General features: G+C 39.7%; 1 protein-coding gene across 1 annotated transcript in view; it reads right to left on the bottom strand.

Annotated features, from left to right (window-relative positions):
• Nucleotides 1-26,932, bottom strand: part of LOC122808344 (ADAMTS-like protein 2) — a 1,521,014-nt gene that overhangs the window by 231,918 nt on the left and 1,262,164 nt on the right. Inside the window, exon 14 of the mRNA XM_044079311.1 lies at nucleotides 8,256-8,411. Within this exon, the coding sequence (XP_043935246.1) occupies nucleotides 8,256-8,411 (156 nt within the window). The remainder of the gene's footprint in view (nucleotides 1-8,255; nucleotides 8,412-26,932) is intronic.

Raw genomic sequence — 26,932 nt, 5'->3', positions numbered from 1 at the left:
GCCGCCATGGACCCTAGTGCCCTCAGGACCAATTCCGCTGGAACTGGGCTGGAGTGGAGGATGGCCCACACCTGGAGTCGAAGATTCCAAATTCTGTCAGTTGTGAGGAAGGCTCTTAACTTCCTTGTGTCTAACCTGGCATCTATGAAATCTAACAGCTGAGTAGGGGCCAGGTTGGACTTTGCTACCTTTATTGTGATACCTAGCCAGGGAGCTAGATGAAGAAAGGAGTCCCTTGCTAAAGATAGTAGATGCCTTGTTGGGGCAGTGAGAAGCCAGTCGTCCAGGTACGGAAAGACCTGCACCCCCTGAAGCCTCAGGTGGGCCGCAACCACTGATAGCACTTTGGTGAACACCCTGGGGGCTGTGGTGAGACCAAAGGGAAGGACCCTGAACTGGTAGTGACTGGCTCCCAGCCGGAAGCGAAGAAACCTCCTGGACCGTCTGTCCATTAGTATGTGGTAGTACACATCCTTGAGGTCTATGGAGCACATCCAGTGATTCTCTCCCAGAAGGGGGAGGATAGATTGTAAAGTGACCATCTGGAACTTCTCCTTGGGGACTGCCAGGTTTAATGGGACAGATCTAAAATGGGTCTTAGGTCCCCCGTCTTTTTTGGCACTAAAAAGAACCTGGAGTAGAACCCTGATCCGATCTGGTCTGGGAGGACGGGCCGGATGGCTCTTTTGCTTAGCAGGTAGCCAATTTCTGCTGAAGCAGCCTCCCTCTGGTCGGGTGGAACGTCAGGGAGGGATTTTGGTCTTGGGACACGAATAAAGGGAATTTTGTATCCTCTGGATATGATACGGAGGACCCAGCAGTCTGTTGTTATGGACTCCCATGCCGCTAGGTGCTCCGAAAAACGTCCCCCGACTGCCTCCAGAGTGGAGCAGTCGGGCAACCCTTCAGGGTTGCTGCGCGGGCCACTCAGAGATAGGTTCTCTGGACCCGAAATTCCTGGGAGCCCCTCTGCCCCTGGGGTGGCGTCCGCCCTGTCCTCCTCTGCCACGGAAGGACTGGTTGTCCGGAGCGGGTTGGGATTGCTGCAACTTCTGGAACCACATCTTCTTCTGGCCCTTTTGGTTCCTAGAGTAGGACCTCTGGGGCACAGAGAAGCGAACTCCAACTGCAGACAGCGTCTTTCCGTCCTTCTCGCTCTGGACCAAGGTGTCGCGAACCATTTTGCCAAAGAGGGCAGAACCATCAAAGGGGGCATTCACGAAAGATGCCTTGAAGGGCTCAGTGAAATCACAATGGCGGAGCCAGGCCTGACATCTCATGACTAGGCCTACTCCTGCAGCTCTAGCAGCTCCCTCAGTAGCATGGGAAAGCAACAGCATAGAGGTATTTGTAACGGACCGAAGAGTGGCCATACAGGTGGAGTGCAATGCTTTGTCCTCCTCTGACATGGACTCTGGGGGGGATGCAGCGTATTCTTTAATAAGATCGCGCTGCATCCTAACAACATGTGCCAGATAGTTGAGCGCCCTCACTGAGAAGATCACTGAACTAAACATTCGCTTCCCCAAGCGGTCCATCATCCGAGACTCCTGGGCGAGTTCCCTCTTGGTGGCTGCTGCCGTCAACATGGCATCTACCGGAGGACCCTTACTCCAGTGGGCACGGTCAGCTGAGGATCCTGTCTGGTCTTTTGGGAATTGGCTCCATGGTGTCCGGTTCCTTCCACACCCTGGTGGTAATGAGGTCCACCAGGGGGTCGGCAGGAGGGGACACCCAAGAGGTAGACGGGCCCACTTCGAATGCCTCCAAGAACACGGACTCATCTGAAGAAGACTTTGGGGCAGACCACCCACCTCTTATACGAAGCATTTCCATGATGTCTCCAAAGGAGACATCCTCGGGGGGTGATCTTGGGGAGCCTTCCCCTTCCTCCAAGTCCGTGTCTTCAGTCAAAGACTCGGGGGAGTCTATGTGCCTCCTTTTACATGTGTGCTTGCGAGGTGCCTCCTCGGGGGGGCTGTCCGAGGAACCCTCTCAAGCTGTGTCAAGTTCCATAGGAACTGCTTGGGGCATCGAAACGGGCTGTCCCAGTGGCCGGGTGATGGAAGCCTGACCCAGAGCAGATGGAGTGCGGGACGGAGCCGAAGCAAGTGCCGGGGGTCTGGATGCCCTCAACAGAGCCCTCTCCACTACATCAAAAGCCGAAGGGGAGCCGGCCTCGACCAAAGGATCCGACAGTCGGCTCCCCCTCGGATCCGAGGAGTGGATCGGAGCCGGCGCCGAGCCCCTCGGATCTGAGGGCCCAGTGCGCTCCGACATGGACGGCGCCGAAGGCACACTAAGTCCCTCGGATCCGAAGCTCGGGCCAAGGCTCCGAGAGGTCAAATCCGACACACTCGAGGGCAGGGTCGGATCCGAAGTAGCCAGTACTATCGGAGCCGACCCACCCCTGGCTTCAAAGCTGCCCAGCTCCGAGCGCTCCGAACCCGGGTAGCGGGTCGGAGAAGGAGCAATGGGCTTGAAAAAGGGGGTCGAGCTCCCCCCCAGGGAGGGGGAGGCAGGAGCACTCCCATCTGCATCTGGGCCTGGATGAACCTTCGCATCATCCGGTCCAGATCAGCGTCAGAAAGACTATAAGTGGACCTCGAAGAGGCTACCGAGGTAGGCCTAGAGTACCGCCTTGATAGCCTCGAAGGAGGTCGGGTCTCCTCCTCCTCAGGTCCCGGTGAAAAGGTCGGGGACCGGAGCCGAGGAGTAGGAGAACCAGTAGCTATAGAGGCCGGAGGAGAAGCCCGCTTAGCCGGCTCTGTCTCGGCCCACCGCTTGTGGTGCTTCTCTCTCCGGTCCTTCTTCCTAGCTTCCCTGTCCTCCGAACCCATAGAGGGAGTGTGAGTCCCGGGAGGAGGAGCAGGAGCAGGTGGGGCAGGTACCGCAGGAGTGGTAACTACTAACGGGGCGGAGGCCGAAGCCGAGTCAGGGGGCAAAAGTCCCGCCAAGACCAGCTTCGACCTCCGCTCCTTCAATGCCCTGGGGTTGAACCCTGCACAGATTGAACATCCAGAGGTGAGGTGTTCAACCCCAAGGCATCGAACGCACCGAGTGTGGCCACCAGCAGGGGACAGCTTATGGCCACACTCGGAGCACTTCGAGAAAATCGCCTTTGGGGCTTCTGACATACTTTTTTTTTTTTTTTTTTTTTTTAAACAGAAGAAAAAAATTTAAAAAGTAGCAAGTTAACAAAGTTAACTACACAGACACACTACAGGCCCCAAATACCACGCACACAAACTACACGACCAGCGAGGGGAGGGAATTACACAAAAAATTTTTGAAACTAACCAAAAACAGTATAAGGGTATAGGGAACCTAACACTTTCACACAAATATATTACTAAAAGATCGAAAAAACCCTTAATAAGCAATAAAATTCCACTTAGCTGTAGGAGCTCAAAGATCAAGCTGTCACCATGTACGCGGCAAACTAGATCTGAGGTCATGTAGGGAGGGCAGGGCATTATGGGTGAGGGGAGGAGCTAGGAGCTCAGATCCATAGCTGGATAAACCATGCCGGTTCGGATCCGATATCGGATCCATACCCACAGGTTGCTGACAAATGAATCTCTTACTTCAGATCCACAATTGCCTGAGTCAGAAGGGAGTCATCACAATGATCTTGGGGGATTCCTTCTGAATTTTCACAAGTACCCTGGATATTGGTGGAAAGGGTGGAAAGGCATACAGGAAAATTCCTGTCCAAAGCAAATAAAAGAAAAGGCATCTGGCTTCCAGGCCTTCTTGCATGGAGTCCTAAAACAGAGTTTTGTCAGCTGATTGTTCAAACAGAAGGCAAAGAGGTCTACTTCAGGAACTCTCCACAGATGGGCCATTCTTGGAAGACCCTTGATCTAGTTTGTATTTGCTAGGATCTGCCCTGGTCCTGCTCAGATTGTCTGCCACACAGTGTTGTTCTGACATAATGTAGGATGCCTATAGAGTTAGAATGTGCTGTAAATCTACATCCCAACCTAACATGTCTAGTCTGTATAATCTGGTTCCCCATTGATTGTTGATGAAACACATGGCTGTGGTATTGTCTGTAACCACTTGAAGATGTCCCAAGGAGCAAAGATGGTGCAGAGAGTTGGGTGCCTTGATCAGGACAAGCATGTCCTTGATATTTATACACTTGCATCTGTCCTTTGTGTCTCACTCTCCATGTACTTTTAGCTCTCCTGAAGCTGCGCTCCAAGCAAATTCCAAACTGTATTTGGTGACTGACTGCTTTGGAGCATGGAGGAAGAAGGGGAGACCTGGATTTAAGGATATCTGTTGTTTTCAACAAAAGATTCCTGATAAATGTCAGCAATGGAATCTGAAAAGATAAAGTGTGTTGATACTGTGACTAAAGAGATTTCAGATACCACTGTATTATTTATCAAGTGGAGTCTTGTCAGGTGTACCATGAGAATCATGGATGCCATATATCCTGAGGTATTCACTCACTGTGATCAAAGTCTGAATAAAAAACTGCAGAAATAGATCTACTTGAAGATCTATTTTTTTCCTGTTGGAGAAAAGTCCTTTGAACTGAGGTGTCTAGCTCACATCCCAGGAACACAATGCTGTGTGACGAAGTTAAGAAAGACCTTTAAATGTTTTCTAGGAATCTCAGTTTATGCAAAAGATCTCTCATCCAAGAAATAGATTCCTGATAACTTGATAAATACTCTGCAAAGATAAGTATGTTGTTTAAATATGGAAAAATGTGGACACCACTTGCAGCCTGCAATGAATTATAATCAGAGCCAGATACTTTGTGAACACTCTTGGTGCAGTGGATAATCCAAAGTATAAAGCAGAGAACTAATAATGTGATCCAGACACACAAAACCTTAAGAAAAATCTGAAGTCTGGATGAATAGGGATGTGATGATAAACCTCTTTTAAGTCTAGTGTTACTTGGAAACTTGATAGAGGAAGAAGTGGTAACAGATTGTGAAGTGACAACATTTTGAATTGGGGCACTATCACAAACAGGTTAAGGAAAGAAAGATTGTAAAATGGTCTCCAATCATTTTCTTTTTTGACACTAGGAACATCCTTGAATAAAACCCCTTCCACACCTGTGAAGGAGGAACCAGTTCTATCACTCCTTGGGACAGCATATGATGAAGAACAAATGGAAAAAAGAGTCTGATCTGCAGGATGAGGAATGACCCTCTGGAAAGAGGGAGTTTCCTCCCACTGGCATCATCAACTCTGATGAATGATTTTCAAAATCCATTTATCTGAAACAATCTGTTGCAAAACAGGAGAAAAATAGAGATTCAGACTTTCTGGAAGAGAAAAGGGGCCATGGTGGGTCACAAGGTTTCCAAAACTGATGAGGAAAAAGAAAATGCCTTGGACAATTTAGAAAACGGGGGCTAGAAAGTCTTAGGGATTCTCTGGATCAGCTTGCCCCTTTCATCACACTTTTTGATCACCTCTGTAGCAGAGCAGCCAGACACTAAAACTCTAAGGGAGAATTTACAGTCTCATTTTTACATCATCTCAGAGGTTCTAAGAATGCAGCCAAGCAAACTTCTTTCAAACAGTACCAGTGGCCATAGTCCTGGAAGAAATATCACCAGAGTCATATACACACACTGCAAATGAGTAGTGACCTACACAATAGAATAAACTAAGTTTTTTTTTCATAAGAAGAAACTGTAGATAAAACATTCTTCATACTTTCAGAATTTGTCAGAACAAACTTTAACATATGAGCCTGACAATTTAAAATTCTGAAAAAAATCAAATTTGCAGAATTATATACTTTTCCCTATACCTATTAATCATACTAATTAGAAAAAGTAAGATTGGAATCAACTAAATGCTTAGCAGCAGTGCAAACAACTAAGGCTATAGCTGCTAGGTCAGGTTTGGGAATAGTGCAGAAGAATTTAAAAGATGGATGAGCTTTATATATCATATCTGCCTTTTTATGGAAAGCTGGCTGTTTATCAGGAAAATTTCAGGCAATAAGACATATATCTCCTAAAACAGGCAGGACAGAAGGAATGAGTCTATAACAACTCAACATTTTCTGAAGGACTGAGAAACATCATTGTACTCCTACAAAAAACACTGGAACATTCTAACAAGTCTCACAGAAAGAGAATCCCCCACAGCAGACTCAGAAACAGAGCTTTCCTCTGAGTTTGAATTAGAATTCTAAAGACAAAGCCCTGAATCCTTCCCTGCATCTGTCTGTTCAGATTCAGAATCCTGAATCTTTTCAGGAAAAGCATAAATTAAACATCAAGCCAGTCCTAGGAAACTACTCCTGTACAAAGAAATTTGAGGAGTATATGTATGCTTGGTTTTCTGTTTCTTTTTTGCAGGAAAAATGGGGCCAGATGTGTTATTAATGGCAGCAGCTGTTTCCCCAGGGATGGGCACAGCATTCTGACACAACAAGCAAACTTTCCCTGTTCTGTCTTCCAGGACTGACAAGAGTGGGTCTCCCTTGCCCACAAAGGAGACACCGACAGCTGCAGTGAATGTGTCTAACACCCAGGTATAGTGGCTGTAGGTGCTACACCAGAAGGATCTGGGGGGAAAAATGAGTGGTGTGAGGTACAACAAATGGCCACAGCAATGTCACCCACTTGGGTTGAGGCAAATGTTTGTGGCTGGAAGAATAACCAACCATGGGACCATCAGTCTTTTCCATGGTCAAGCCAAAAATGGTGCCACTTTTCTATGGAAGACAAGGCAAATGCCAGTAAAGTGGGTCTATATTAAATCACCAAATGCTTAAAAAAGCGAATGGTGATTGATCAACCCTATGTCAGTGAAAACTTACAATATCGAAGTGTCAGAACAGTGTTTTTTTTCCAAGGGGAAAAAATCGCTGTTCCAACAAAAAAAATAAATAAAAATGAATTTCAAACATTACATTAAATGGGGGGCTACACCCCCCACCCCCCTACTTAAATATACCAACTCCGAGACCACACTACAGTGCCAAAAATGGCAAAGTACCAAAGCGGCCAAGCAGATTCTTTCCCAGGGACAGGAATTCACTTAACAGCCACTTCGATATTTTCCATTTTCAGCCTTTTAAGTTCAACCGAGACACATTTGAAATAATGTGTCTTCGGTCTTCTAATACAGACCCAGTAAAGCTACCAGTCCACAAAAGTTACTTTTTTGACAGAAAAAAAAACACAGTAAAAAGCATTTTAAAACACTATGGCAGCCACACAAAGGAAAAATAAACACAATTACTCTACAGAAATTATGTTTTCAATTAGTTTATACTACTTTTAAACTGACAAAAAAAAAATAACAGATCCATTTAGTGTTACAGTCTCGAGACAGTCTGCTAAATAACAACATTCTTAGGATTAAAATAACTTTCCCAAAAAGGAAAGTAATAAAAACATCAACAAAATTTAAGAAAATGGAAAGTTTCTTCCTCAAAGGGAACTTATCTGACTAGCAAAGACAAGCAGAAGCCAACCGCTGATCATGGCAGTAAAGCTCTTAAGGGCTTCACACCCATACTTGTCTTTTAGTCACATCACTTCAAGCTGCTTGACAGTTTGGCTACATGGAAGATGTCCTGAAGCTTTGGAAGATGGCTGGCTGTTAAATCCTTGCAGGATATAATTTATATAGCTAAGGCTACTGCAGCATGATCAATATGAATAAAATAAGTAGTTACTAAGCCTCATTTCCTCTTTGACATGCTCTACAGTTACTTATAAAGTCAAATCTATATCTAATGCTACATTGTTAGCATTCATCCCTGCAATTAGTTATTTATATACCTTCTTTAAATAACTAAATATAAATAAATAAAAGCACTACTGTTTCCCCTACCTTCCACAATCATTTGTACCCCAACACCTTGACGTCTGCACTTCAGTGCTAGCAAGATAATAGATAACAAACATGCATTAAGTCCTGCAGAAATAACAGGAACCATATTTCAATAAGTGGCTTTTAACATGATGTACTTTCACTTAACAACCCCAGGAGAAGTTCTTACATGAAAGCAAATGTGGGAAGTATGCACAAACATTTTACAAATATATATGGTAGCGTTATAATTAAAAAGTTACATACTTCTTTAAATAAAATATTTTATTAAAATGAAGTAGTTAAAGGTAATGATATTGCAAATGGCTTGAAGACCATGGACTTCAATGTAAAACAGAATCAGACATCCTTTATGATACCACTCAAGGGGAGAATATCAAAGGAAACAGCTAAGAGCTATATGGTGTTTGCATGGTACTTACAGGTAACCAGTCTGACACTGTCCACTTCCAGTCACAGGGTGGGCCTGTGCACTCCTCTGAACTGATTGGCTTGGTTGCTTCATCACACTGATGGGCTTCAACAGAGCAGCGAACTTCCCTTGTCATGACACCTTTTGATCCACACCTTGCAGAACACTGAAAAAAGAAACAAGAATCAAGCAGCAGAAATCTAACATGTCCAGGTCTGACTAATTTAACTGGAACTGTCAAAACATGCAAACATTCAGACACTAAATACTTCCTCTGACAAACCTTGTTTATTGTTTGATGTGCTCCTTCAACATTTCAATACAAATACCTTACAGGTATTTTGTAGAAAAACTCGTTAATGTGCAAAATGAGTTGCTATTGGTCAAGAGCACTAAGAAAGGACATATTGTTATTAAATGTACACTTATGTGAAAGGAGGCAGAGTAGAATTTTTTTTTGTACTTGAATTTGTTTACTATGGTAGAGAGCTGATCACTGATCTTAATGAACCAATTTCAGTCTCAACCCAGATGTACAAAATACAGAAAACACAAAATACCAATTATACAATAAAGGCTCATTACCATTCAAAACAGAGCATGCTGATTGGACAGCCCAACCAGTGTGCCCTTTGTAAATCGAGCATATACCAACAGAAAAAAAGTCCAGCCACTGAAATACCACTGAGTGACTAGAATTTCTATTGGCATGCACTGAATAACAGAGTTGTAGTCCTCATTTACCCTAGAAAGAGCAAAATATGAGAAAAAGCAAGTACATTCTGCAAAACTAAAACAGTTTGAAAAAAAGGCAAAGGAGATTTTCTTTTCTCTGTTGCTTCCTTCTACTGCACTGATATATCGTGCAAGAGAAGGAAACAAGTCCCATATGCATGCGCTGTACATCAACACATAGAAGACAACAGAGAAGATGACTCTGAATGGGTCAAATGGAGAGAGAGATGATGAAACTGGCAAGAAAAGGAGAGCAGTTCTGCTGGAAATGAATTCATCCTCAAGTTTTGGTGAGTATCTTTGCAGAATGGAACCTGTTTTCACAAAATCTCACCAAAACAACACAGATATATAGAGAGAGAGGTAGGTTAAAAATACAGAAAGATAGCTGGGTGCACAGGTCTCAGGATAAAAAAGTACCCAATCCTGAAATAGGAACTGGTGCCAAAACTGGAAAAAAGCAGTGTTGAATCCTCAAAACATGGAAAAACTCCTACAATGGGGTTAAGCCAGGCTCAGGAGGAGGATGGCCCACCTGTTGTAGAAGGAAGTATTAGTCCACCCCCTGTTGTAGAAGGAAGTAGTAGTCCACAAAAACTGACAGGCCAAAAAAAAAGCCATAAAGATGATAGAGCGGACTACTGAGGATAAGGAAGAAATGATGTACTGTTACTATAAGTAACCCAGAATTTCCAGATAGAAGATAATCAGAAAGATTAAAGGAAAGAAAAATACTTACACAAGAAAAATTGTTAAAAGCTTTAAATGCAAAATTGAGTTCATTAATACAACAGACACAAGTCCCAACAGACAGAAGCAAAACATTACATAGATGAAGAAACTTTGGGCTGCCTGGAAAAACAGCAACAGAGGAAGTGTGAGAATATAAAGAAAAAAATCCAAAGCATACCTCGCGACCTGGAAACATCAAAAATCTGCACAAGGCCCATAAAAAATAGGTAGAAATCTGTATGCTGATTAATGTAAAATTTGCATACATAATTATGTAACCCCACCCACTCCAGTGGAATTGTGGGATACCAACTTTCAAACGTAAACTGAAGAACAGACAACCACACTATGGCACCAGAGACCCCCTGCAGCCATTCCAGTGTCCCACTACCTGGCTATTTTGCCTCATTTACCATAAACACTAATGTGTGCATGCATACTACTTTACTTCTACAATGATTATTTGGATTTTATTTTTACATTTTATAGCACAATGCACAAACACTAATATATATTTGTTAAACAAAGCAATACTGTCTCACAATGAAAATAGACTTGGCATTAAAACTTCTCTGCCCTTGAAACTCACATTCATTGAAACAGCATTGAAACCCACACCACATCAAAGAAATGCATCTGGCCAGTGGTGAATAAAGATTACTTTTGGGCTGTTTTCAAATCATAGGCCCCTTGCATACAAAACAAGAAACATACATGCGTTCTTTGATACATCTTCCTGACTTTAAATTATATTCCTTGTATAATGCAGCACACTTGTTACACTTAAGTTACAGCGCATTTTAAATTTATTGTTTGTACATTTTTCCAGTAGGCAATGAAACAAAATGCATGAAGCAATAATGACAAAACTGCCCAATTCAGAATATTTCCATCATAAAAGTCTACTTACACACACACACTATATATATATATATATATATATATATATATATATATATATATATATATATATAAAATGACAGTAGTGTAAACCATAGGCATCTTGCACAGCTTCTCACACTTATTTTCAATTTTAGTTTTTTTTTTGGGGGGGGGACAAAAGGCCAAAAACCAGGGACGCATTTTAAACATTTTGTTTGTATAATTTTGGAAAGCTGCTAGAATAAAATTCTGTGTTACCACCATGCATTCCACTGCCAAGTCTTGCACCCAGGACACTGTGTACTACAGTCAGAGCAACATACCACTATGCCAAATCAGCAGTTTCTTGAAAAGATAGGAAGACTGAAACTTAGATGGCTATCATTTAGTGAACTCATTTCTCACTTCTCACCATAGCTCTCAAAGTCTTTGCACAAAAAACCTGGACAATGCCAATAATGGGGGAATACAGCCCCAAAATAGGGACAAATTTCAAATACTGATCTTATAAACTTAGAAAATTGCTAGATTAAAAGGTTTTGTGTTACCATTTATTTTATGAAGAATATGAAGTCTGAAATTTAAACACCTGTCATTATTTAGTGAATTCAATCCTTCAGTGATTTGCCACAAAAATCCTGAAAACCACAGATGTAATGAGGAACAGAACAAAAATATGAGGCATAAATTCACAAGTGGTGGTGACTAGGGACTTCAGGCTCTTTTTACCTGTACCCAAGGTACAGGGTTTGGAGCCTGAGTACCTCTAGCCACTCCGTGTATTCACCTGGGGGCATTTTCACACACACACACACCCTTAAAAACAGCAGTTGAGTCCCGTACCCACACTTGCAGCAGACCAATTGCTCTAAAAGTAACTCCGTTCACTAGAAAGCAGTCCAATCACTCGCAGAGAAGATAAAAATGGATAGCTATCTGCTGTTTCTTTCCCGCTCGCAGATTCATTCATTCAAACAGTAGTACCCAGCCTGAAATGCGTGCACGTGAGCCCTTGAGCTCAATTCCAACAGGCTGGCAGAGCTGACATCATCGGACAACTCGGGAATCGTGGCACCCCATTATTTGGACCCCAAAACTCGGTAAAAAATGAGTAATTCAGTATAGTTGGGAGGTATGATCCAAAGATTTTTGAAAGGTATAAAAAGAAACATGAACATAGGAAAGAAAAATAGATCTGATATTAGCAATGTTTATGCAAAGGAGAAAGCCGAACTAATTAATGCAAAAAAAGCAGCTCCAACAATATTTGAAAAGAAATATAATCAAAGGTACCGAAATATGAAATATTTTACAAGACAAAAAAATTACCACAAAAGGGGAATTTAGAACAGAAGATGTATTTATTTATTTATTTATTTATTTATTTATTTATTTGACATTTGTTTACTGTAAAAGTTGGACTGAGCAAAAAAGTGCCCATTTTCAGGGGAGACCTGGGGAGAAAATCTCCAGAATAACAATCTATCAAAAATCAGTTACAGATATTTTAACTCACAAAGTATCATGTAACACTACAAAACATAGAAGTGAAAAAAATGTTGTAATGAGAAAAACATAGAACATATGCTTCATAGTTGGAAAAAATATGTGAAAAAAATTAATTAGTCATATCATTTGTTATATAGATTAGTATGTGATAAATAAGACCTGAGACAATTCTAATAAGATATTTAAAAGAGATATTACAGATTACATGATTAGAGACAGCAAGTGGAAATTGACTGATGTCTTAGAATGAGAAAGGGTGTTCATATTAGGGTTATATAAGGAAGTAAGGATGGAAAGAAAATGACATTACAAGAAAAGGATAGGGTAGAGTGTCTTCAGGTAGATTAGCTGAGTAGGGAGGAAAGAGAAAGAGGTAGAGAAAAGGTCTGCAGAGAGATGAAGTGGATATGGTATGGTAGTGGGAAAAATAAAAGAAAGGAGTGGATTAGGAGGTTGGAGGGGGTTGTGAGGTATGACTTAGTTTTTAGTGGGGGAGGGGGGTGAATGAAGCATAGTGAGTAAGTTCAGCAAAGACTGGCACAGGCCCATTTCCATGATTTTGTAAAGTATTCTTTTAGGGAGCATTTAAAGGTGGATAGGTTAGAAATAGTTCTGGTTCTGGTGGTTAGAGGTTTGGAGTTCCATTTTTTGTCCAGGGGATTTATTTGGCTTATTTATGGTGTGAAGTTGTTTTTCTTCTGATGTGAGAGTTCTTTTAGGGAAACATATGTTGATTAAAGGGGTAAGAGATGGACAGGCTAATGGTTTGTGTATGATTTTATGTATTGTTATAAGTTGAATGTAGGAGAGGTGGAGAGATTGTTCCAGCCAGATAAGGGTATGCAGAGCTTTACAGTGATGGGGAAAGGAGGCTGAATTATGAGAAAACTTGGAAATTTTGTTGTAGCAGCTTTCAAGTTATTTTTTATTGATGATTTTAATTTGGTTAGAATTAGGGTCCCACAGATTAGGGAGGACAGAAGTTAGGGATTAGCTAGAGTAATTTTTGTGGTTGTGCTCAGAAAATGTTTCTCTATAGAATGCCTATTTTTTAAACAAGGAACATCTTTATTAAATTATCACTTAATTATCACTTATGACATAGACAGTCATACATTTATATAAATTAAAATAAACCATATTGACATAATCCCAGCTGCAAGCATTTTACATCACAAACCATACTGACATAATGCTGGTTGCAAACATTATACATCACATATAATCTATCCAATCATTGCCAGTTAAACACTGCATTGCTCATGCATGCCCTGCCTTCTTTTAAATCTCACTCCTCCCCATTATGTATTGTTCCCACTAGTTTTTGCTATGTAATTTGTTCCTACCCTTTTTTAAAGACCCAATTTCCAGTTAATTTCCAGTTGTTTTATCTCTGTTACTATATTCACTACTTCTAGTACAGTTAGTTGGTTTAGACTTTAATTTCCATTTTCTAGTAATTGCTTTTTTGGCAGCCACCATAATTAGACTTAGCAAGGCCTTACTATGTCTAGGCAATTCTGATTCTATATCATAGCTCAAAAAATAATTTCCTTAGTTACACCAATTTGCTCACCCAGTATCTCTGACACATCAGTCTGCAGGGGGATCTTTAAAGTCTGCCAACTCATTACACTCCAAGAAAATATGTTCCCAAATACCTCTTTCTTCCCCATAACATCACTAACATTTTCTGTCTACCTGAGAACAATTCTTTGGAGTCTACTTGAGGTATAAAAATACATCTGTAAACCCTTCCAAGCAAAAATCCTACATCTTCTAGACTTTGTTGCATATTTGTGAGACATGTATATATCCACCATTGTTTCTTTGTGAATTGCTTATTCAGTCTCTCTTCCCAATCCTTTCTAACCTCCTTTGATTGATTCTTATAGTTATCATGCAATATTTTGTATGCTCTACTAATTATATTATTCTTTTTTTTAACAGCAACTTCTGTTCTAGATTCTACTAAAAACTCTACCAGTGCTGGTATTTTGCTTAGGATCCCCCTATTTCTTTTTCTTTGCCTATACTCTAATCTCAGTCCATGATAGGGAAAGCAATCTCTAGCCTGCAGTCCAAATAAATTATTGGCCACTTCCCATTCTATTACATTCCTCTCTGATTATTTGCTCCGAATACCTTGTTTTTTTTGCCAGTTTTCTCCAATAAATTTCAGCTCCCTCTTGCCTAATGTCTGTATCCCTAATTGCAGTCATCCCTATCAACAGAATCTCCTTTCTCCATTCCCATGTGCCTTAGTTTGGACCTATAAAACATCGTCAAATCTCATATCAGTGAACGGCTCTTTGTCGAACAACTAATCATCAAAGCCACTAATTAGTGGATGAACTTTTCAAAAAATGTTTCCTAGGGCAAACTTGAGGGCAATCCATCCTAGCAACCATAAACAAAACCATAAAACAACAAAGAACCATTCGCTGATGTGAGATTCAATTATGTGATATAGACCCGTTTAGTTCTTAGAATACTTTTGGCTACTTTAAGAAAATAATTTTCTCTATGGTTATTGTTATTCTCCTTAAGGATCTGCATCCAAAATCCCAGTCTCTCCTTTTTTCTTGAGCTCCCTAACTATTTCATCATCACTCCTTTCCACTTTAAATTATAGGCTTCTGCTTGTGCTATGTATAGGAGGCTTGACTGCCTAGCTCTGAAATACCCCTTCAAATCGAGTAATTCCAAACTGCCTTGTTCAGTTGGAATAATCAGCTTATCCCACTTGACTCTTGCTGTCTTTCCCTCCCAGATAAAATTCTTCAGCTCTTTATTAATTGCTATCCACAACTTCTCCTTCGGTTGATAAAAATATGCCTGACCCGTGTTTAAAACTAAAGGGACTAAAAATATTTTAACAGCTTGTATCTTGCTATCCATATAACATAGCTTCCAATTGTTCACTTTTGTATTATCTTTTGTGTAGTCTTTTCCCATATATCCTTAGCTGCCACACCAGAGTCATTTTTAATACATACTCCTAAGTGTTAGATTTTATCATGTCCCCATAAATATGGATATTGTTGAACCAATTTGTGTGTAGGTACATAATTTACAGTGATTGCCTTTGTTTTAATTTTATTAATTTTGTATCCTGAAAAGATTTGAAAATCTCTCAAAATGTTCCACAGCACTGTAATGTCCTTTTCTGGTTTTGTCAAGTGTAAAATAATATCACCTACAACCAGAGACAGCTTTTCAAGACTACCACACCAATTATATCCTTTAATGTCTGAGTTCCTTATTTTCTTTGCCAATGGTTCTATATATATAATTCAAATAACAAAGGGGAAAGAGGACACCTTTGTGTGGTTCCTCTGCTCAAAGAAGAAATTATCAGAGAGGACCCCACCCACTCTAATTATTGCCTCCGATCCCTCATATATCCTCCTAATCAAACTTATAATTTTATCAGGGAATGCATATACTTCCATTGTCCTGCTCATAAAGTCTCAGCTTACTCTGTCAAATCCTTTATCTGCATCACGAACGACTAACAACAGTGGTATTTTCTTGCATTCTACTTTCCTCTGGATCATTAATGTTCTATTAATGTTGTCAAATGTTTGTCTCCCCTCCACTAAACCACATTGATCCATATCTATCAATTTTGGCATCACTTTTGCCATTCTTTTGGCCATTATAGATATAAACACTTTACAATCATGGTTTACTATTGACATTGGTCTATATGAAGCTGGATCTGATGGATCTTTACACTCTTTAGCTATTACAACTACCACTGCTTTCTTCCAGGATGTTGGAACTTCTCTTTCACTTAAAATACTGTTAAACAAAACCTTCCAGATCTTTATCAGTAATTTCCCTCCTAGCTTCCAAACGTCCACAGGAATACTAGCTATTCCTGGGGACTTTTCTGTAGATTGGTTATACATCGCCATTGTTTATCTTATTTCCTTCTATCCTGACAGTAATTGAGCCTCATCTACCTCTAGCATTGGCATATTTAATTCTTCCATAAACATTTCCATTTGTACATTTTCTTGATCTCCATATTTCTCTGCTTTATATAGACTTTCATAGAATTTCAAAATATTTTTAATACCTCTACAGGATCCCTTGTTACCTTCCTTGTTATAGGCAGCCTAAGCTTGGCAATAGCTTTTTCTACAGTCTGTTGCCTGAGTCATTGTGCTAAAAGTTTTTGTACTCTAGAGTTATTATCAAAAACCAGCTGCTTAACAGCAGTGTTTCTAAACTCATGCATATTATCAAGGTAATTCCTTATTTTCTATTTAGCATTCTGCAGTTGTGCCTCTTCTTATTCTATGTGACATCCCCTATTCTACAATACTTTAAGACTGTCAGTCCCTGTTATTTCTTAACCATATCTTCCTTTCTTTTATTTCCACCCCATTTTTAAAGTCCACTTTAATTTTATCCCACTCCCTAACTATGTTTTCAGAAGACATTTCTTTCTTCTCTAATGGCTCCCAAATAATTTCCAATACCCATTCCTTAAATTCTTCTTTTTTCAACAGATAGGAGGGAAAGTGCAAATGTCTCATTTTTATTTCATTAACCTGTGTTTTTACTTATTATTGGTGCATGATCTAAAATACTTCTTGGGTGCATACCAAGACCTTCAATTAAATGCACATAACCCAGTGAAATGTAAATTTTGTCTAGCCTAGACCATTTTTGTATCTTGGGGAATAATATATAAATTTACTCTGAACTCTTAGCACTGAATTTGCATCTTCCATGCCAAATATTTTCTTAAATTTCTTCAAAAGTCTACCCTCCTTTGTTATACTTTCCCTTCTGGGCCCCCAGACACATCTTCACTGCTGCAAATCAAATTCTAGTCCCCAGCTATAAGTAATATTCCTTGATGAAAGCTGATCATATCTCCCAGAATTTTCTTAAGCTCCATTACAGCAGTTTTGGGTGGAATATAATAAATACACAACAATGTAATCTTCTTCCCTTGCCAGTAGCCCCTTAGTACTACAGATCTACCATTATTATCTTTTTATCCTCTTTTGTTACAATTTCGAGCTCCTCTTGCAATTAATGTTTCCTTTGTCTCAGCTGTTCCACTGAATAACCATCCAGAAAACCTGTTTATCAAATTCACATGTTCAGTTCTTTCCAAGTGTGTCTCCTGCAGCATAACTATTTGCACTCTACATTTTAATATAGTTCACTATTCTTTCTTTTTTGTATTTATCTTTGAAACCATTGACATTTCAAGAACTTACAGAAAGCATCTTTGTATTAAAAAGTTATTATTGCTACCTTTTATGTATAACACCTTTTTTGTTATCCATTTGAGCCTATGTCACATCTTATAAACTTTTTACTTTATTGAAAGACCTCAAAAAAAAAAAAAAAACACAATACCCTCTAAAACCTAATAACATAGCACTAACACACAAAACTATGTACATCTTCAAATATTGAAGTTTTACCCTCCTAATAGGAACAAATCTCCTGAACTGACAGCCATACTCACAGACGTGAGTTAACCTAAAAAAAAGATTATACATGGTAATACACATGGTACAGCCTGTGCTTCTACTAATTGCTGTCTGGTTTTGTCTTATCTTTATAGCTCTCCCAGGTGGGAAAACATCTGAATGTTTTCAGAGAATATTATGTCCTAGCCAATTTTCCTTTATTATATTGTCTCCATGCAGACATGAGGACCAGATACAGAATTGCTACTAAGCGTACATTTGTTTGTTAGAAAAAGCCTTATAATGTTGGTGAAGATGTGCAATAGTACCAGCTGTGCCAGACAGAATACGGCAGTGCATGTGTAACATATGACAGCAGCGTTAGTGAGAGTTTTGTACAGAATTATATATCATTTGAATAGCAAAATAATTTGTGCAAATGCTTGTATTAACAATGTATTTGTGAAGTAGCTTTTGTTAAACTGTATCAACAGTGGGTCCTGCTGGACAGAAAAGAAATATACATGTATGTTAAACTCTATTGTAACTGATGACATGTATATATATATGTTAACAAAGGATGGCGCATTGAAAGGGGTTAAGCTCAGCCTAGTTTACCTGAAGAAAAATAGCCTGAAATTAAATTACTTGGTTTAGGCCATAAAGATTTTATCTCACAGGTCTGAATGCAGCCAGAGATACAATGCCTGAGCTGGGGTTCTCCTTAGTGGTGAAATGATTTCTACCCTAAGCTGTCAGAGAATGGCTGGTTAGTTTCTGCAGAAGGATGAAAGTAGTGGAATTGTTTTACAATCTCCAGATGCTGGAATAAGTCTTAGCAGGGTTCTGGGTATGTATTTTGACATGTGTACTAGATCCTGGCTCCATTTCTAGTCAAGGGGTTAGTGTGGGAACCACAGAAACAGATGGCCAGATGTGATGTCATCCTGTAGCCAGCACTGAAAATTATATTTAGATACTAGTGAGAGATGTGACACTCAGCACTGTGTTATTGGAAATGACAACAAAGGCAATCATCCATGTCATCTTGCCTTACTCTAGCCAGTAAGTAGGGAACAATAATTAGTCAGTTAGGAAAATATAATGAGATTAGTAAAATATTGTTTTTTTTCTGTATCTGTCTGAGTATTTTCATCTGTGTTTTTTATATTTCCAGTGATTGAAACTCTAGTGTTTATTGTAAATAGATATTCAGTATTTTCATGTTTTCTGTTTTATTATATATTATTAAATATATCTATACCTTTCACTGTGGCTCATCTTTTAATAAATATTTAAACTTTGAGAGTATCTGCATTTATTTAGTGACACTATGGCCCCATGTTCCTGAAAGTCTTGTTTGGTTTAGAAATGCTACCATCTGTATAAGTATTAATTTTAGTAGAGTAATTGGGTACCCTAGTAACAGACTTGGAGTAGCTGGCTTTGTGAGTGTTCTGGTGGCAGTATCTACCTTATAGCCAGAGTGGAAGTGGCAAAGCAGTTAAACTATGTGAGCTTTTTCCAGGTGTGTGTGTGTGTGTGTGTGTGTGTGTGTGTGTGTGTGTGTGTGTGTGTGTGTGTGTGTGTGTGTGTGTGAAATCAAATCCCAAAGAGAGTGTGCATGTCAGTTACTTTGAACAGGGACAATGAAAGCACTGATTTCATAGAGAGGGTGGTGAAGGACTTGGCTTGAAACACCCAGCTAAGGACTTAACTCTATAGCTGTGTCAGTGAGGAGTCTTATTTTGGGCCTGGACAGAAAGCCCAACCCCAGGACTGGAGTGTGCATTCCCTGTGTGCTCTTAAGGGAAACTGCACTTGTTGCAGGCAGCTGCATCTGAAAATATTGTGTGAGTCTACTTTTCTCTCTGTGACCTTTCCCTTCAGTGGTGAGGATTGAGGCTCCTTGATCACTGGCCCAGAGAGGGATGTCACAATATTTAGTATTCTTTTTCATTTACTTGATTTCTCTTAAAACCTGTTACTAGATCAGGTTGAAGGACTTAATCCATTCATTCCCCCATGCAAGAATGAGAACAAGCACATTAATTTTTCTTTCGTCATGCTCTGTTAATCAGACTTTTTTTTTACATTACAGTGCCTACCTTTCTTAAAACTGACCAAGGAGAAAGAGAGAAGAAGGGAAAAATAAAAAAAAAACAGGAGCACCTGTTTACAATAGTATCTCTGTTACACTTAAAAACAACTGAGAAAACGTTACATTATAGCATGCAAAAAAATCATACACTACAAAAATAGTTCTATTAAGAAAAAAATGTCTTACTTACAGTTAACTTTCTCCCCTCTCTTCTCCTCCCCTAAGTATTTTCTGAATTAATAGCATGAAGTAGGGCAGATACTTTAGAGTCCCCCACAGGTCCAACAAAGTCTAAAAAAACTCCAGTAGTTCCAGATGTTCCTGTCCTGTCATACTTCCCAAATATAATTATTGCTTTGTCATTCTACATTTGTCAATTTCCAAGTTACTGGTTTTATTCCTGTTCCCAGATCCAGTCTCTGCTTTATTTCCAATGTACTCTCAATTCTTCTAGTCAGCTATCATCCTCCCTTCCTTCTCTCCAGCATTTTCCATTGAAACACTGGAAAGGGTTTCACTGGCATACTCTCTCTGTGGTCTTTATTACCAAAAGAACAAGAAGCAGAATCTCTTTCTGTTTCACAGCTCACTTTTTGTTAGACAAACATTTGTATTTCCTCCTTAGCATGTACTTCATCAAAAAATTATTTTGTCCCTCCAGGGAAGAATATTTTGAAGACAGCTGGGTACAGCAGTTTGAATCTCGTGCCTTCTTCTCAACATTCCCTGAATAGTGCAATACATTTATTCCTCTTCTGCCTGGTGTACAATGACTAATTATTCTCCACAAACACTCTGCTGTCTCTCACTTTTATTACTTTGTCCTTCTGCCATAGTTTTGTCAGAATCAACTCCTGCTGGTAGTATTGCATCTTTACTATTAAAGGTCTAGGTTGCTTTCTCATAACCAGGCTTGGAGCATACACACAATGGCTCAATTAACAACTCCTGCTATGGAATACCATTCCAGTTGCTTATTTGTGCTTTCATAAAATTAATATAGTCTGTTCCTTCCAGCTTCTCTGGTACAGCTGAAAATCTCAGGTTTTCCCTGTGTGGTCTCTCCTCTAATGCTATTATTTTTTTGAAACAACTCTTCTTCAACAGTCTCGTATTCAGCTAGCATTTTCTTCATTTCAACTCTCATTTTTGCAGTTTTATCACCTCATCTGAATATCTGTTTAAAAACTTCTCCCATTTCTTCCAGCCTTTTGTTGTTTGAGTTGATATACTCCATCAATATTTTGTTTATTTTAACCAGGTCTGTGTGCAGTTGCTTATGCTTTTCTCTAAGTTACTGGAAGTCACGTCTGGAGCTTGCACTGTTTTTTTATGAACAGCTGCAGTATTTTTCCCAGTCAATGTTTTTCCTCACCTTCTGTAGCTGATTTTACTTCAGATCTTCTGTATTTCTTTTTTTTTTTTTTTTTGCATCAAGGCAGTGCACTTACTAGGCAGTTACTGAAATTTAACCAGAAACAGAGAAATCCTCTGGCCTTCCCTACTGAATTTCTGTTTTCTCACTGGGAGAGCTAGAATTAAGCTGTTATTCAATATGCAGCCAACTTGGAACTCTCCAGCATGCCTACTTTTTGATGAGTTTTCTTGAATTTTCTTTGGATGTGTTGAGCAAATTTCAGATTACCATCTATTATGACTCCTAATAGTAAGGTATGGTGAACTAATTCAATTTCAATGCCATTTGCCAAAAAGATTTCGAGAGATGCTTTCTTTTTGGTGTGAGTTTTTGGGATAAAGAGGAGGAGTTTAATTTTGGGGGGCTGAGTAAGAGTTGGGCTTTTGTTAGCCAGGTTTCAATGGAGATGACAGCTTGTTAAGAGATTTCCTGGAGGTGAGTTAAGGTATTTGAAGAGCAGATGATGCTAGAGTCATCTCCCTATTGGCCCATGGTGGAGTACCAAGAAAAGAAACTGTAAAACTGTAGTGAGGCAGAAGATAAGACAAGCCCTGATAACTTTAAAAAAGGCAACAAAATCTGCTAGATTATTAAGGGGTCTACTTCAAAACATCTAAAACCGATAACATCTAATTTCATAACATTGAGACCAGAACATCTAAAACCCATGACATTGAATTTCATAACATCTAACAGTACAAATCAAAAGAAAATAACATCCCCTCCACATATAATGAGACCAAACTACCAAACACACTTTTTACTACATTTCTGCAGGGGGAAAAGCCCCCCCCTGCACCCCTCACACCCCCTGTAAATTAAATATACCAAATCCTAGATCGCGCTTCAGTGGAAAAAAGTTAATTTCCTAACCCCACTGTATCAAGACCCTCTGCAGAAACGTAGTACAAAGTGTGTTTGGTAGTTTGGTGTCGTTATATGTGGAGGGGATGTTATTTTCATGTGATTTGTAGTGTTAGATGTTATGAAATTCGATGTTATGGGTTTTAGATGTTTTGGGTTTTAGATGTTCTGGTCTCCATGTTATAAAATTAGATGTTATGGGTTTTAGATGTTTTGAAATGACCCATTATTAAGATACACCTAAGTTAACTACAACAAGCAGTACTGCAGTGATTTGGCTTGAAATTAATATAAGAAAAGTAGGTAGGCGCTGAAACTTATGTCCTGGTTATTATATTGTATTTTAACTCCATTTTGGGGCAATTTCAGTTGTTTATTTGGGGCTCTGTATGTTACTAGAAGACACACCAGTTAGAGTACAATAACTTTATATGCACTGTGCAGATTAAAACTCTTATTTATCTTATTTTAATGCGTTGTAAGTTATATACTGTTTTCAAACATTAATACTTAAAAATCTAATATACAGCAGTTTTAAATGACATTGTTCTTCTTTCGGCTTTTAGGGGTCGCCACACTGGAACTCCAGTCTGCTAATGATTGGCAGTAGATTTTTTTTTACGATGCCGAGGTGCCAGCTCGACGCCCAACCTTCAACGAAGGCATGCCCATTCACGCATGTCTTTCGAATGCCACTCGACCATGGGGGGGACATGCAGACTCCACACAGAAGGCGCTCCAGCCGAGAATCAAACGGGAGAACCTCTTGCTGTGAGGCGACAATGCTACTGCTGCACCATTTTAAATGACATAGTTCATACTTTTGAATAGACCTGTGTCTGTCTGGAGAGGCTTAGTTTGATTTACAGCTATATGCAAATATTTGAAACCTACATAAACTAAAGCACTGCTGGTGATTCCCTGCTAGGTGAGAAAACCTAAATTTTTGTCTGTGACCTTGTAAAGCCGCTTTCTGATACCTGCTCCATTGGATTTTCTATTTTAATAAATCTGCTTGGCCTGTTGTTTTTGTTCTATGTGATAGTTGGACACACATTATCTAGGCTGCTTGTTTCACATGTTTTTTTTTTATTGGTTAAATTATCTCTTGAGTGATACTTAAATACTCAGTAAAATTTTGGGTATCTGCCTTTGTCTGAAAAGATTTGAAATCTGCATAAACTAAAGCACTGCTAATGATTCACTGCTGTATTTACCATCCACCCTCTTGTTTGATTTGCTTTTTAAACCTGGTGACTTTAAGCTGCTCACCCCTACTGTAAATTAAGCTTAATAAGCTCCTCCCCTTTCTATACTGCTGTTGATATCCTGAATTATTTATTTGCCTTTCCTTGTGCTTATACTGAAAAGTGCATTTTGTCTCCCATTGTCTGTTCTACTTGATCTAGCTAGCTATTGGATAAAATAGTGTATTTTTACAATCTAGCACACAAATGGTTTTACACAAAAGAAGTCAGTGGATTTTTATCTAGTGCACTGGGAGGTAGCCTGATCTGTTGAGGCTGAGGAAACACCTCAGATTTTTGAATTTAGTTTTATTTGTTGGAGGGCTTTATCTTGTTTTTCAGTGCCTTTATAAATTCTGTACAGTTGAGTGGCTCTTTTCTCATTTATTCAAAGTGAATTACTTTTATTGAATAACCATACTTTTATAAACTGTTTAAAGTACACCGCTGTATCTATATCTTTAAGTTTGTTTGTGATGGCATTTGGTAGTGTTTAAGTTTGTTTGTGGTAGCATTTTTCTCTGGACATTCTGTTACTGTGCTTTTGCATTGAGGGGACTGGGATTGTTCATTTTTTTTTTTTTTGGCAGCAGATGTTTACCTGGTCTATCTAAGCTGGGAAATACACATAAAAGCTCCAAGTATTTTTTTTCTTGCATTTCTCTGCACTTGATTTGCACTGTTCTACTGTTCTGATACGTAGATAGCATAGACTACATTCAAAACTGCTGAATCTAGCCTGTTATTGATACACTTGAGCACTAAACAAGCCATCTTACATTAAGAAGGGCTCCTCTGCACCCTTGTGGCAGAAGAGTATGGATCCAGCCTTGTCTGAGCTGGGGATTTCTGGAGGAAGATTCATTGTGTGCTTCCCTAATGGTAGATTAGCTTAAAAGTGTCTTAATTTCGCCTGTATTTAAGCCTCATATTTGCAAGTTGCAGAGCACCATCCAACAGGGTTTTACAGATGCCTGTATAAACACAAACACCCTGAAACTCAATTCTTCCCTAGACATCTGTCAGTGGAACCCTCCCAAGATTCCCTACTTCACTATGGGTGCACTGAGCAGCTTTGCCACAATTATTATCCATAGCTTTCAATAGAGCAAGCACCTTTGTTAGTCCTAGCACAACAACTGGTCAAACTAGCCCAATCACTTCTCTAATAGTACATACAATAAAAACCTGCTATAATGGATGGGCAGTTTCCCATCATTTTACCAGCCAGTCTGATTGACATGGGCATGAGGCAATGTAGCAATTGCCTTATGTATACTGACAACTACTTACTCCTAAAACAAATAGCCTATGTGAGAGATGTAATTATGCCATGAAACTGGAATCAATTCTCTCACATAACAACAAACCAGACATGAAGCAGGCTTTCTGCACACACACTTCATCTCTCACACAAAATGAGGTCACAACACATAAACCCACATACGTGGAGTAAACCACTTGCTCACATTGCTATGCAACCACTACACATAATAACACATACACTAGTGTCTAAGTAAATAAGCCTCTAAGGCAAAACACCTCAAAACCTAATGTCTTGGTCATGGGATACTCCATAGTGAGACACACAGATGTCTCCCTTACCAGGCTGGACAAGGAGAAGGTTATGGTCAGCTGCCAGGATCCATCAAATCACACATGCACTCAAGTCACTCAGCAAGTACCATTATGACTCTGTCATAGTCCATGTTGGAGTGAAGGATTGAGAATTACCTCTCTGGACTATATGAAGAGAGACATGACTCAAATTATGTGTTCCAGGCAGGTATTACTCCAGCCCTAAGCAGCACTCTATCTTCACCAAGGATGATGCCACGATATAAACAACAATGATTGACTTCAACAATTGGCTTAGCTTCTGGTGTTAGTCCAGGGGGATCCAGTATCTGTCAGCCTGGAAAGACATGGTCGACAGGCCACATTGCTTTGCCAGAGATGGTCTGCACCTGTCTCCTCTAGGCTTTTGGACACTGGCAAATGTGCTTGCCTACCCCATACTGCCTTTTTTAGGCAATGTCAAAACAACATTTCCGACATAATATCCACTCAAGACAAAGTCAAGGTTCTGATGCTTAAAGCTAGGAGTCTAAACATGAAACTGCACTCTCTGGAAGTACTCCTCACCTTGGAAGATGCTGACATCTGTGTAGTCACTGAGACATGGTTCAAGGTATCATGGTCGTGGAGGGCTACAATGACTTCTTCCACACATTCAGACATCAAAATGAGCATGAAAGAACTAAAGGTGGTGGTGTATCCATCTTCATTAAATTCAAGTACACCTCAAGACTGGTCAAACAGTATGACTCTCTCAAACTTCTCCATGTCCAATTAACTGTAGGCAAAATACCCTAACACATCATTGCTAGCTAAGCACACCACCTACCTGGACTTATTGGAGTCATTCGCCATACAGCCCAACATCTTAGTCATGGGAGAATTCAACTATCCTTCCATCGACTGGGTGACATACCTGAGCACAAACATACTCGCCCAGAGGTTCCCGGACTTTGTCAATACAAATGCTCTGTAACAGATAGTCTGCACCCCCAAAAGGGGCCCCGTTATAGACATAGTACTCACCAACATGGGAATTCACTGCATTCCTCCCTTTGTGATACTGTTTTTGGTAAGGTCGGACCATAAATCAGTCTTATTCAAAGTAACTACTGAACCTGTGACCAATACAGCAGCAAAACAACTAAAACACTTTTGCAAAGCAAACTACAGCCTACTAAACAATGGTCTAAAAAGTTTTATACCCCCCAATCACAGACAACAATGACTCCTAGGCAGAGGTGTACACAAATGCCCTGTATAAATACTTAAGCAACTGTATAGACTCGGCTGTCTCTGACCAGATTAAAACCAGGTCTTCCCAAAAAATTACATCACCCTGGTGGACCTCAAGTATAAACAGATTATATACACAAGGAAGAAACTGATGTCTAAGAACAAGGGTGAATTGACTCAGCAGAGGAGGAATTCCCACCACAGCTTGAACAAGCCGATCAGAAATCTTGTAAAGTCCTTTAAACATAATAAGGAAGGTAAAATAACATCTCTAGCTAAGGATAATGATAAGGCATTCTTTAACTACATCTGAAATCTAAAAGGGAATGCCCAGCTATGTGCCAAACTGGTAGTACACGGTATCGCTCATACTATACTGGAGAAAATTGCCACACCTGCTTGCTGAAAGATTTGGCACAAACTTTACCCACTGTCCCCACCAGCCACTCCCCAAAGAATACATGACACCAGTCTTCTATCTAGTATTTATAGAGATCAGGTCGTATCTGCACTCTCCAAAGCCAGAAACATGGCCACATTGGGACCAGATAACATCTCAGGTTGCTTATTAAGAAATCTAAAACAGGATCTAGTGGACCCACTTGATGTTCTCTTTAACCATTGCTGGAACAAACTTGGAAATTCAATTTTTGGAAAACAAACCACTGAAAAATCCATAGAGAAGCAGCCTAAATCCAGCACAGCACACGACCCACATTTATTAATATTATGAGTGCTTTTGTTTGGTACAATACCAAACTTCTTCAGAAAAACACATGTAACACAAAACATTCAGCTGTTATACTTTAAAATTCATTATGTGATCAATCACCTAATCCAATTCCAATACTAGTCATGTGGTTTGCCCTACAAATTACTTAAAGACATAAATATTTTATATGCTATAAAGCTTAATTCATTGTTACATAAAACTTTTATGTT

The sequence above is a fragment of the Protopterus annectens genome, chromosome 8.part0 (genome assembly GCF_019279795.1).
Source record: "Protopterus annectens isolate FY-2018-M chromosome 8.part0, PAN1.0, whole genome shotgun sequence".
Classification (NCBI taxonomy): Eukaryota; Metazoa; Chordata; order Ceratodontiformes; family Protopteridae; genus Protopterus; species Protopterus annectens.
This window is presented reverse-complemented; position numbering and strand designations above follow the sequence as displayed.